At 33.0% G+C, this 14,208-nt stretch overlaps 1 protein-coding gene across 3 annotated transcripts in view; it reads right to left on the bottom strand.

Moving 5' to 3' along the window:
- Positions 1-14,208, bottom strand: part of KPNA4 (karyopherin subunit alpha 4) — a 59,064-nt gene that overhangs the window by 13,847 nt on the left and 31,009 nt on the right. For all 3 annotated transcript variants that reach the window (XM_081570717.1, XM_081570716.1, XM_081570718.1), the window contains exons 2-12: positions 14,107-14,151; positions 13,182-13,271; positions 13,045-13,074; positions 12,899-12,951; positions 10,356-10,451; positions 9,752-9,837; positions 8,191-8,277; positions 6,496-6,665; positions 6,344-6,388; positions 3,523-3,654; positions 32-160 (exon numbers count right to left, since the gene is read on the bottom strand). In XM_081570717.1, the coding sequence (XP_081426843.1) occupies positions 32-160; positions 3,523-3,654; positions 6,344-6,388; positions 6,496-6,665; positions 8,191-8,277; positions 9,752-9,837; positions 10,356-10,451; positions 12,899-12,951; positions 13,045-13,074; positions 13,182-13,271; positions 14,107-14,148 (960 nt within the window). In that variant the 5' untranslated portion in view covers positions 14,149-14,151. The remainder of the gene's footprint in view (positions 1-31; positions 161-3,522; positions 3,655-6,343; positions 6,389-6,495; positions 6,666-8,190; positions 8,278-9,751; positions 9,838-10,355; positions 10,452-12,898; positions 12,952-13,044; positions 13,075-13,181; positions 13,272-14,106; positions 14,152-14,208) is intronic.

Consider the following 14,208-nt stretch of genomic DNA (forward strand, 5'->3'; position numbering starts at 1 on the left):
TATTTATTAAACAGTATTTAAAAATACTTACTTTATTAATTTTCTCTTTGGGATGTGTCAGAAGTGCAGGGAAGTGTGAAAGAGCATCACAGTTTAAAACTACTTGTGTTTGCTCATCAGTTCCAGTAACAATATTGCCTACAGCTCGAAGTGCTGCTGTCTGAAACATAAAAATATTTAATAAGATGTTGTTCCACAGGAATCACTCCTTATACACAAAGGTGTATTAGGCAGGCTATGAGAAATATCTTCATTCATTCATGGAAACCTACATTTTTGAGCAAGTTGTGTCAGACACTGATTTAGAAACAGAGGAATGAATAGGGCAGATACAACCTCAGTTCTTAGGGAGCCTCCGTTACTGTAAGAGGAAACGGCCAATAAACAAGTAAGTATGAAGGATAACTTTAGATAATAATTATGACCATAAAGAAAATAAGATAATACGAAAGTTTTTGTGTGAACACATGTTTTCAGTTTTCTTGGTATACACCTGGGTGTGGAATTTCTGGGTCATAGAATAACTCTGTCTAACTTTTCCAGGTACTGTCAAATTATATTCCAAAGAGGCCATACCATTTTACATTCTTACCAGTAATGTATGAGGATCATACTTTCTCTACATTCTTGCCAACACGTTACTGTCTTTTTGATTATAGCCATCCCGGTGCGTATAATGTGGTACTTCACTGTGGCTTTGATTTACATTGCCTTAGTGACTAATGGGAGAAGGCAATGGCACCCCACTCCAGTACTCTTGCCTGGAAAATTCCATGGACGGAGGAGCCTGGTAGGCTACAGTCCACGGGGTCGCTAAGAGTCGGATGACTGAGCGACTTCACTTTCACTTTTCCCTTTAATGCACTGGAGAAGGAAACGGCAACCCACTCCAGTATTCTTGCCTGGAGAATCCCAGGGACGGCGGAGCCTGGTGGGCTGCCGTCTATGGGGTCGCACAGAGTCGGACACGACTGAAGCGACCTAGCAGCAGTGACTAATGATGTTGAACATCTTATGCGCCTACTGACCACCTGTATGTCTTCTTTGGAAAACATCAATTTTTAAAAACCATTTAGAATTAGGTTGCCATTTTTTGTTGAGTTTTAAGAGTTCTTAATGTACTCTGGACACAAATCCTATTTCATACATGATTTGTGAATATCCCCTTCCATTGTGTGGGTTGTCTTTTCACTTTCTTGATGGTCTCTTTAGAAGTTTTAAATTTTGGAAGTCCAATTTTTTTTTTGGCCATTTTTTCTTTGGCTTCTTGCAGTGTCAAATCTAAGAAACTACTGCCTAATTCAAGGTTGAGAAAATTTATGCCTTCTAAGAGGTTTATACTTCCAGATATTTCATAATAGCGGTTTGATTCATTTTTGAGTTTATTTTTTTTAAATATGATGTGAAATAGGGATCCAACTTCATTCCTTTATATATGGATATCCAGTAGCCTCAGCACCACTTGTTGAAAAGACTGTTTTTGCTCACTGAATTTTCTTGGCACCCTTGTTGAAAATCAATTGATCAACTGAGTTTCTTTCTGGACTCTTGATTCTATTTCATTGATCTATAAGTCTATTCTTATACTAGAATCACAAAATTTTGTTTTCTCTAGCTTTGTAGTCAGGTTTTGAGTGAGAAGTCCCCAAACTTGATTCCTTTTTCAAGACTGCTTGGGCTATTTCTGGGTAGACTGTATTTTCTTATGGATTTTAACAAGAACTGCATTTAATCTATAGATAATTTGGGGGACCATTGCCATCCTAATACTGAATCTTCCAATCCACAAACATAGGTATCTTTCTACTTATTTAGGTCTTATTTAATTTCTTTCAAAAATGTTTTTTGTAGTCAGTCAGTTTCTTCAACAAATAAATTTAATAAGGGAAAGAAAAAAGGAAAAGAAAGTTGTAGAGTAACAGAAACATAAAGACATAATAGCTACTAAATGTAATGTGCTGACCTTATTTGAAGACCTACTGATTTGGTCAAGTTGTGAAAAAAAATGAGGCAAAAAGTAAAATTCAGACACTGACTGGATTTTAATGACTATTTCTAAAGTGCTCTAACGGTACTGTGAATGTTAAAAAATAGGCTTACTTCTTACAGATGCAAGCTGGATGAAATTATACAATATCTGGGATTTGTGTCAAAGTATTCTGGAGGGGAAGTAGAAATATACAGGAAACCTACATAGTTCATTACATTATTCTTTCTACATTCCAAAGTTGTGGCATGAAAAAGTAAAAAAGTTTTAAAAAATCTGTATTAATTATCAGGTAAGGTATAGAACATTCAATTTATTTGAGAGCTGGCTAAAATAAAAGTCTAAGCCCTATTTTCTCAAAGTCCAGTATTAAAAGTGAAGATGCATTCAGAAAAAACTAAAACAAAATGCAAACCAAAAACCTATACCAAGACATAAATACCACACTTAAGAAATGCAAACTTCATGATAAGAATTAAGTAGGAATATTTAAAACAGAGTACAAATACCCCTAAATGACAAAGTATTCTATTAATCAATTATTTCTGAATTTAGCTAAGTGTTCCTTCTTTTCTTTAAAGTGCTTTAAAGTTTAGAGATGGGTTTTCATTTTGACAGCATATGAATAACCTAAAGAGCTTTTTAAAGCCCAGATTTCTAGGAAATATAGCAGATTTACTGAAACAACTTCTAAAAGTTGGGCAAGGGAAACCAACTTTTTTCTTTAAGCTTCACACACCTGATTTTATCATCTAGCCAAGGTTGATAAAGTGAATCCAGGTCACAGTTTTCCTTATGCTATTATTGTAGTTTATGGGTTCTTTGTCATTCTAACATTAAAGCACACTATTTACCACAGAAGGACAGGGAGAGCTTGCTGCACCTCCCTTTACCACCGTAGTTTGACAGTTATTGCTTGTAACTGTGAACTTCTCACCTTCTCTTTATTAGCTCTTTCTAGATGCAGGTTCTTTGGGATATTTCTACGCAAGGATTTTAAAATAATACAGTAAAACAAAAATCAAAGAAAACGATTTTAAATAACTGGAAGAATACAAGTTAGGAAGCCCCTAAGCAGCACATTTCAGTACAAAGCCTTCATCACAGTGTCAGTGATGCTGAGCATTAACTAAACTTGCCAGGTGCAGTGAAGAAGAGTAAAAAAGGACAGCTGTAGGGGAAAAAAAGAGTAGGAGAGTGAAAGAAGAAAAACAGGGAAAGTAGGAAAAATAAAATCATCAATACTTGTTTTAGATGCTACCCAAGTTGCTTTAAGAACTGCCCTGCTCTATGTCAGAGATCAGTAATTTACAAAGAAGTCAACTTGGCTTTTTTTCCTGAAGAAAAAGGGATATTCTTGTAGTAATCATACCTCATTTTCTCCTTCTTTAAAATGGGGATATAATAACTCTCTCTTTTCCATCACAGATATGTTATTATTAGACTAAAAAATACTTTAAACTATTGATATTATCCATATTCGAATGTCATGTTTAAAGCAGATAGTAGCATGTTTTTATTAATAAAAAACTCACCTGCACTTTAACTTCCTGGTGGCTGAGAAGAGGAACCAAATGAGGGACTATTCCAGAGTCTATTACCATCTGTATCTGTTCATTGCCAGCATCAGTAAGGTAAGAGAGGGCCCAGACTGTATCTACCAGTATCTAATGAATAAAAAGAATTCAAATAATCCTTGAATATTTTCTCATTTCAAAAATTTTTAACCATGTGGACTAACCTCTGATTGTTCTACCATCTTCTTTCTTCTGTTTCTTCTGCTTCACTTAAGTTCACTGGAATCTTAGTCTTCTCTATTACACTAAGCATCATCAACTATGAATGTTTCTATCAACTATGTTCATGTTCCAGTCATATTTAGGATATTTAGGTTAATTATGATCCCAATCACAGACTGATAGCCACTCCTCAATCACAAAGATACAAATATACTATGTAGCACATAAAATATGAGAAAAAGACATTCTCTTTCCCAAATGCTCAGATTGAGGGATAATAGGCCCAAGGACATTGTGATAAATGCATACAGTTGGAAAGAGTATATGTATCCAACATTGTATGTATATGTATTCACATTAAAAATATCTGGGATAGGTGAATATACTCAAGGTGTTCTCACATCAGTACCATGTTGGTTGGTCTAAAGCCAACACTCCAGTATTAGGATTATAGTACTTTCATCTTTTCCAACCAGTTTGCTTTGCTTTGTAAAACTAGAGGCAACTTCCCAAATAGTGGAAGTCTCCCACAGCTACAGATAAAGACATTAAAAGCAACCACAGGTCAACTTGTGAGATCTATGATCAAAAAACATGTTCTAGTTTAAAAAAACAAAACAATGAACCAACCAACCAAACTATAATTTGCATCAGCTACCAAAACTACTTTTTTAAAAAAGCTCGTGTAATTAACTTATTATGATTATATTTCAAAGTACAACAGGCCACTGTGTTTCATCTTTGTATGTTAAGTCCTAATTAGAAGTTATGGCAAAACAAACTATGACAAACAACTGTTAAGCTGCTAAATAATGCAATTATTGACAAAGACATAGTAATAAATAATTATGCCTGAAATTTTACTTTCAAAGCCTTTTTAGAATATGACTTCTATGTCAAAAGACAAGCCAAAGAAGTTCGAAATCTTTAAGTTCTAAATCAACGGTATATTTATAACATCCAAGAAGCCCCTGGAAGAAAACAGCATTTTGTCATTTTTCCTTTCAGAAATTCAAGAAAGCACTATGGATATTTTTTAATGTAAAAAGAAGACATTGAATGAAAAAATTCACACACGTAAGGAAGTATCAAAACATGTCAGACAACTAATTTCAACTTACAAAAGTAACTTCATACGCACTTTTTGTGTCAGCAAAGTTAAGTCTATGGATAAGTTTACTAATTACAACTCTAGTGTAATTTCAATATTTCACTTATGGTTTGTGGAAACAGTTTTGTTATTTTATTTTTACTTCTTTGATGGCCTGATTTAAGAACTTGCTCCTAAGTGTTAACCTAAGAAGATTTTATTTTTAGTAAACATTATTTAGCAAACAATATTACTAATGCTAGTAAAAAAAGAAAAATGCAAACTGGCTTGGGAAATTCAAGATAACATCAAGAGCAAGAAAAATGGAGTTACAATCTCAAATGGATTGGGGTAAACAAGTGGAAAGAACACAATACATCTCTGAATAAGGTCAACCAAGACGTCTGGTTTTTCCAGTAGACTTATAAACTTTGACATTAGTCTTTCTTGGAAATCTTTTAAAATAAAATAGGAAAACTTTGACTATAAGAAGCCAAAACCAAAATTTGCTTACATGTGTGTTTTGTTTGCTTTTAAAGATCTTAGACTATTTGGAGCTATAAAAAATATCTTTAGAGCAAAGATCATGTTCCTCTATGAATGTCAAAACATAATATAATTCTAACCTAATGTAGTATAATTTGAAGTTTAAGTTGTTCCATATCTTTAGAGAGATCTTGGCAAAAAGGTATGACTACCTAAGAAACTGAAGAAATGAAGCAGCTTGTCACACACTAATCATACCAAACTGTGTTTTTAAAGAACTAAACAAGTTTCTCATGGTTGCTATGCATTTTGTCCCTGTGATTTCCTTTTACCCATAACATTTCTAGCTCCTCTAACACAGGAAGGCTAGACTGACTTTATAAGCAGTTAGAGCTGTTTCCTACTCATTCATTCTTTGTGAGTTGCTTTTTCCTTTGCTCTCTGTGTTAGAAAGAATGAGTAGGATATATTTATTATGTTTAAAATCTAGTTTGCACTGATTTTTTCCCCTGTTGTTTGGATACTCAAGAATTATCTTTATACCAAGTGAAGCCGTTAGCAAAGTCACTATAAATGAATTAATAGAGTACTAATGAAATTAAAGAGCAACTGATGTTTACAGTTTGGTGTAAGAATGGTATATGAATACAAACGCGTGCATGAAGGCACACATACATTTTTTTGCCTTTCAAAAAATACCACCACTAGGTGTATGTGTTCTCTCACTGGCCAGCTGTCAAAATGAGCTTTCACAAAAAGATTATCAACAGTCAAAGATATAATATTAGTGAGAGCTTACTAACTGGAAACTTTAACAACTTCCAACGTCCGTTTTTGCAACACAAATACATAATATATGCACATACATTACTGCCCAGACCAAAATAACAGGCTTGATTTCACTTGAAATTTACATTTTGTGATATGGGTAAACACAGAGTAAATACAAAAATACCCAACTATGTATAACAGCTCTTGAACTAGGGTGAAGCCTTAAATATACATACACATAAAAATATATGATGAGAAGCATTTACTCACATTTACATCTGTGTGATGAATTAAAACACAAAGAGCTGGAAGAATCTAAAGAGGGAGAAATATATAGATTTTAAAATATACATAGGTAAAAATATACACATAATAATATCTACTTTAGTTTTTAAAAAAAAAGAACAAAAATTACTCGTTACCTCCTGAATGGTTTCCATTGGGGGTGGTGGGTCTTTGTGGCGACATAAGTTGACCATAACCCAGGTAACATTTCTTAAGAATGTTATAGGAATAGATGGACTTATGAAGGAAAGTAAAGGTTTCACAACTCCAAGACTTATGACATAATCTCTACACTGTGGCCCATCACCTGTAGGAAGGAAGATTTATTAATACAATAAGTAACTCAGAAAACATAAAGCACTGGGTTCAATATGCTGCTTATTGTACTTGAATCATACACACTATTTCGATTTATGCAGCAGTTTTAGACAATAAAAACCTAGCTCACATTTTAGGTCTTTGAACCAAGAGATGTAACATAAGGTACTAAGACTTCCTTTGTACATTATTGATGTATTTAGGTTTATATGCTGCGCATCTAAATGCAAGAAGCCTAAATAAGGTTTTCAAGTACTTTGTGAACAGAGAATTGTTGCTTTTTGTCTTCTCTCTCAATGGTACACTCTAAGTTTAAGAAACCCTCATGTTATAAAAAGAAATATACGGGAATACTATTACAGAGAAAAACATCTAGAATTTATACTGATGACCTGACGTCAAAGCACAGAGAGTATTAACTATAAATTACTCTATACACTTATAAACTATGTCTACAGTATTTGAAGATAAAATGTTTGTTCTTTTTGTATCCATTTATTCTATGTCATCACTGGAATTAAAAACCAAAGATCAAGATGTGGTATTAATAGTTATAAATCTAAAATCTGATATAAAGTAAGGGACTATGGATATACAATTCCTAACAGCAATATACTGTATGCCAAGAACAGTTACAGGGAAATCTGCCCATCTGAAAACTCACAACTGTGGGGCACTAACCATATTTCACCTTCTATCTTGGCCCCCAAAAGGGTAATAAAGAAGAGCTTTATCAGAGCCAGGCTGATTACTTCCATACAAAAAAAATCTGTGGCAAAAATAACTTTTAATATAATGGTACACAATACAGTGCAGACCCCAGATTTTTTCCATTCTCCAGCTTTTTGAGTTTTTGAGTTTGGGTAAACTTAAGGTTGTAGTTAAAAAACAAATTTCTGAAATACTGGAACTGTCTTTAATTATTCTTCTTGCAATTATTTATCAGAGAAAACCAGAAAGGTATGGTAATCACAGTGGTCAACATTTAACGAGACTGTCTACATGACAGTCACGTAGACACCTGCATGACGACGACCTCATGATAATAGTGGACAACATTACTATATTTTATTGTACTAAAATCTACAAGAGATATAAAAAATTTCAACTTAAGATTCCTCTCAGACCTGCTATTGTAGAGAAAAAGTTTGGTTTTACCACCTCCTTTTTTCTTAATATTTCCTAGGACAGTTAAGAGAGTTGAGGAATAAAATGGACCCCACCGTAATAAAGGAGGATGAGGAAAATACCTAAATCATATACGTATTTTGTAATTATTCAAATAACTAACAGCTGACTATATACAAAGAGATATAATGGTATAAGCAACAAAATGTTCCTTCTGTTTACTATGCGTTTACACTTAAACAGCTATAATTTCTGTAAAATAGTTCATAAAAACTAGAGCTGAAAACGGCAAGTTGCTTTTCCTTTTCAACTCCTAGTAGGCATTTGTATTACACAGTACATGATCACAACAATTGCTGGACTAGTATTATGAGTTTTAGACAAACCTATGATATTTCCCAGTGCCCATACTGCTTGCTCGCAGACATTCTGATGGGGTGAATGGAGAAGCCTCAGGAAAAGTGGCACAGCATCTGAAGGAAGAAAACACATGCCATCAAGTCTGAAGATTTTGTTATATATCAATTAGATTGCAAAAAAATTGAAAAAAAAAAAAAAAAAGTTGAAAATACTATACACCAAAAACTGAACTTGTTTCTTTGCTGAAATTCCAAAAGAAATGAACCTATCAAAAGAAATATACATATATAAAGTATATGCTTATTAAATGATTTTCATTAGAATAACAGTAGTACAAAATTTCTGAGTAGCAGACAAAACTGTCACCATCAAAATGACAGCTTCAACATACAAACGTTGAATTAAGTTGATAAAACTTTATTCACAATTAAACTTGGATTTAAATTAAAAAAATTAATTCCTTATAGATTAAGTATTATCTTCAAATTTGAAAAAACCCTCCAATAATTAAAACAACTTTTGAATACAGAAATATAAAATAGTATCACATGGGTCTTTAACCAGGCCACGTGAGACATTTTGAATCAGAAAATGCTTCTGTTGCTTAACAACAAGGAAATACAGACATTTAACAGAATAATACTATACTGAATAAATGATTCTTTCATTTCTTTTCCTTCTGATATTGCTCTGAAAAATGCTATTTAAGTACACAGAGATCAATCAGGTATACTTATGTGTGTGTGTGTTAGTCATTCACTTGTGTCTGACTCTGTGTGACCCTATGGACTGTAGTCTGCCAGGCTCCTCTGTCCATGGAATTCTCCAGGCAAGAATACTGGCCTGGAGTGGGTTGCCATTTCCTTTTCCAAGGGATCTTCCCAACCCAGGGATCGAACCTACGTCTCTTGCATTGGCAGGTGGATTTTTTACCATTGAGCCACCTTAGACAAGAATACTGCTTATATATTTGAAGGGGATTTTCAAAGTACCTTCTTAAACTTACGAATTTCTTTGTTTAGTGTGTGCTAAGTCACTTTAGTCATGTCTGCCTATATGCAACCCTATGGACTACAGCCCATCAGGCTCCTCTGTCCATCGGGTTCTCCAGGCAAGAATACTGGAGTGGGTTGTCATTCCCTTCTCCAGGGGATCTTCCCAACGCAGGGATCAACCCCGCGTCTCTACTGTCTCCTGCATTGGTAGGTGGGTTCTTTACCACCAGCGTCACCTGGGAATCAGAATCAAATAATACTCATGGAAATAACTCAAGTTACAGTAACATAACTCAGTGATTATTTCCTACTTACATTTGTTGGAACATAAACAACCAATCCTATAATAACAATGAAAAAAAAAATTCAAGCCATTCTCTCAAAGGGCTACTTTATAAAATAGAAAATGTCACTCACTGTGATAAGATAATCAAAGTAACATACTTAAGTTGGCTTATTTCAACTGCCTTACCTGTTACTGAATTCAAAATAATTATAATTTAATAGCTCTATTCTTTCAGAAAAAGCACTAAGTGTTTTAAATAACCTGTTTTTGGAAAATTACAATTTTGTTTCTTAATAACCAACTTACTAGACTGAACTACTGCTTGAGTTTGTTCAGAGGTTCCAGATGCAATGTTTGTCAAAGCCCATGCCGCTTCAAACTGTAAAGAAGGACTACAAAAAAAAACAAATTTTTTTAAACAGCAGGAATTTCTACATTGGCCCAAAATATCTACCAACCATTCCTCCCTACCAGTATTTTAAAAGTATTAAATATTTTGATGCAAAAGATCTATATACCCAGTATTTTTTAACTTCTAATGATTATTTAAAATATCTCTTTGGTATAAAAAGCATATAACCCTCTCAAGTGTTCTTATTTTTATTAAGAACTCTTTATTAAGATACCTGCACATTACTAACTAAACAGTTTTCTCAAGTAATTACCTGGATAAACTAGATCTTACTAATTTTCAAAGCTTAAAGGCTAACTAAATATATCACTCGCAAGTTCCCTTTTGATCTTTACCTTCTCTTGGTGTACACATATCTTACATTGTTTTTCACGTTGGCTTTTCAACTCCATCTTATAGCCCTTTTCTTTTTTCTTTGAAGACCAAACTAACTACTAAGAAAATGTTGTCTTCTGCAAAGGACACACCCTAAATTATTTCTTAAAATAATGTACTTACTTGTCATCTCTTTCAAGACAATGGACTAAAATAGGCAATATTCCAGATTTTATTAAGTCATCAATTGGTGGATTTCGATCACTGGACAAAAGCTTCCTATAAGAGATATACATATACCCCTTATGAAACTTAATGAAACACAATTAAATTCAAATTCATGTTTGATTACAATAAACTGAATATTTGGCACAAACACTCTTCCTGAAAGTTACTTTTTAAATTTATATAATGCAATTTTCTCTATTATAAAAAGATTAATTTATAAATTTACAGAAATTATTAATAATTAGGAAAAATGGTAAAGATGAACCACTAGACATGGTTCTAACAACCATAAAGACATGAACACTTTACCACTTCTTTTAAGTTAGGACAAAAGTGTGTAGGATGCTGGTACAAGTTTATAGCTGATACCACTTTCCAATTCTTTATCCTACTCTATACACTAAATTAAAGACCATAAAAGCTCAACAACATTCTCATCTCAATAACTAAAGGAAATGTTATTCCCCTATAATAAACCAAATGATAGCTGCTAATTTACTATCCTATCAATGTAAACTCCTTGACTGAGCTTTGTAACATTCCACAAACTGACTCCATCTTCTTTGTCTAACTACTTCTCTGTAATTCAAGGGTGAGTTGTCTGTCCCAACATTTCAATCTAATTTGCAGGCCCCTCAAATCCTATTTCCCACACTTGGAATGCTCTCTTTTCTGTCTATTCAAACTCTATCTATACAATCTGTGTGTGTATGCTTAGTTGCTCAGCTGTGTCTGACTCTTTGCAACCCCATGGACTGTAGGCCACCAGGCTCCTCTGTCCATGGGGAGATCTCCAGGCAAGAATACTGGAGTGGGTTGCCGTGCCCTCCTGCAGGGGATCTTTCCAGCCCAGGTCTCCTGCATTGCAGGCAGATTCTTGACCGTCTGAGCTACTCTCTCTAAATTCCAAGAATATTTACATGGCATACAGCTACACCTACTGTTGAGCATCACTATTTTTTATATAGTTTCGCCTTCCCAATTAGCGTCTAAACTTTTTACAAAGCAACAATTGTTCCACATGCTTCCTCACGGTATTTTCCATAATATATGGAACAATTCTTTACACAAAGTAGGAAATAAGCCAGTCTTTAACCCAGTCTTTGTTAATCAAGGTTTCAAATTTGATAAAAGAAAACTTCTTTTTTACTACTTCACTGAGGACATTCTTAAAGAGAAATGATGTTTTTCTTTGATTGCAAAATGGTACATACCATATATACAATGTATCATTAGTATGGTGACACTGTCTTGGTTTGTGCTAAGGTGCCAGTAATTTACCCAGCCAATTTTATAACATCAATGTGAATGCTACCACAGTTTAAAAAAAAAGAAGGCAAATAAAGTCTTATTTTCTTTTTAGAATTATTGTGAAAATAACACCCCCTAAAGTTATCTCAGGATCTCCTAGGGATCCACACACTATATTTTCAGATACCCTGTCGTAGGAGCCTTAAGGCTTTCATTATCTTACAGAACTCATGTTAAGAAGAGCTGCTTCAATATTATAATTAACACTGACAATAGCAAGCATAATGTATTAATTTCTTAATCATTCTTCCTATTAACATTAATTTTGCTATCTGAGATATGAAAATTTCTGTGACTTTCTTCCTATATTAACAAAGACCTTTTTAATAAATTCTTTAATCTGTAGAGGGCAACACTGTAATCTTATAGTTTCCTTATTTGTTCTAGGCCATTTACAGTGAATCTACAAAAGTAGCAAAGTCTAATAAACATAAAAGGGACTCAAAGCACTGGATAAGATATTAGATGAAGGTGTAAAGTCTTTTTCCACTTTAAAATTCTATAACGAGTTAATTTCTTGCTTAAGTGTCTCCTTCCTACTGATAATTAGAACACAGGGTGTTATTCTTACATATATAAAAAAACAAAGAAACCACTATATTGTACTATGATACAACCACGTCTTCCTCAAGCTATTTATTAATACAAATGGCTTTTCCTTTGAAATATGAGTGTATAGGTTTTTACAACAGAAATGTGTAAAATGATAAGCAGGAGTTTCTGTAGCTCTAAATCTTAACATCTTACAGCCTGTACACTGCTGTAGTAAGCTTTAATTCAACTTATCGTTAGATCAATGTGAAAATTGTGAGAAGAATCAGCTACACGAGTAGGATCTGAAGAATCTGACTTTTAATAAAATTAAACCTATTATTCAGTAAAGAATGAAAAGTTTTACAATGTTTTTCTATTAGTCTATAGCAATAACATGTCAAATCAACTTTTCTCCAGTGTTTGCACATATTAAATGTACACTAAAGCTTCCAGGTATTAGTGAATTAGAAAACTGTTAATTTTAATACTCTAGAGAATAATCTTAGAGAATAATTTTTAAAATAAATTCATTATGTCTATGACTATTTTTTATTTTTTGTCATCAAAGTTAATATAAGAAACAGGACTACTATATAGTAAAAACCCAGAAGAGAACTTCTAAGTTACAAACATTAAATATGTCCTTAACTTACCTAGCAGCTTGAACTGCACTTAATTGAATTCCTTGGTTATCACTTGAAGCATTCTATAAAAAAACCAAACAATTTTTGATGCAGATACACAATAATTAGTTGACAGGTTCAAGAAATATGAATGGGGGGAGGGGAAATCAACTTACTTGAACAATAGCTTCTAGAGAGGTATTTTGCTAGGAAAAAGTTAGAGAAAATTAAGTTTAAAATTCACCTCATAATTCTGTATTTATGTAAAAATCTTTCACAGAATTTTTAAATTACCAGAGTAACGATAACTTACCACTCTATAATCGCCATCTATGTCAGAGTCTTCACAGATATCTTCATGTGGTACATTCCTCCTCTTTAAGAGATGTTCATCTCTTTTATTCTTAAAAAAAAAAAACAGAACTTCAGTTAAATTTTAAAAAGCTAAATAGTTTCACATAAAAATTAGACAATCTTGTGCCTACAAAAAAAATACAAAGTGACTTTTAAAAGTAAAATGCAAATGCAGACAATTAAACCAAATTGTGAATTAAACACGTAAGCAACACCTATTTGAGCCCCAAACTCCAAACATTACATTTTTAATGAACTGTGAACAATGTAAAAACAAACTAAAATAAAAACTAATTTGATTAAAAAAGATAGAGTATAGTTTAAGCCAGAACCAAACATACATATTTATTTAAAAGTACTGAACCATCTTATACATCATCTGGGAGCTTCTCTTTATCACCTAAAAGCAAAGTCAAAGCAAAAGTTGGGCAGTTCAAAAATCAGACAAAAATTAACAATGTTTTACAAAAATTAAGGGCCACTTGAATGTCACTAAAATGTTCAGGACAAATTTTAAAATATATTCTCAACTAATCTACTTTAATACTTGAAAAGTTGATGAAATTTTTAAATACCAAGTTCCTTTTATGGAGTAATTATCGTAAATAGCAGAACTATTTAGTATAACTATGACATACACTTTATATAAACCATTTAAAATTACAGAAGAAAAAACCGTCAGATAATGTGTTTACCTCTATTTTAGATAGTCGACAAAATGCACCTTGCCAACTTCAATAGTTGTCAAATTTAGTCAATATCTCCATTTTCAAAGAAAAAAGAAACACTCATTTAAGCACTTGAGATTCATATACATTTGATAATTTCTCTATATATGGCTGCTGTAATTATACCTGAAAGTATACAATATTAATCAGACTCACCTTTCTTAATTCAACTACAACTTCATTTCGTTGTCTTCTCATAGTCTACAAGAAATTAAAGAAAATTGTTTAAAAAAACTCACCTCAAAGTCCATCACCCAG

The sequence above is a fragment of the Giraffa tippelskirchi genome, chromosome 2 (assembly GCF_054371585.1).
Source record: "Giraffa tippelskirchi isolate mGirTip1 chromosome 2, T2T-mGirTip1v1.2.pri, whole genome shotgun sequence".
Lineage (NCBI taxonomy): Eukaryota > Metazoa > Chordata > Mammalia > Artiodactyla > Giraffidae > Giraffa > Giraffa tippelskirchi.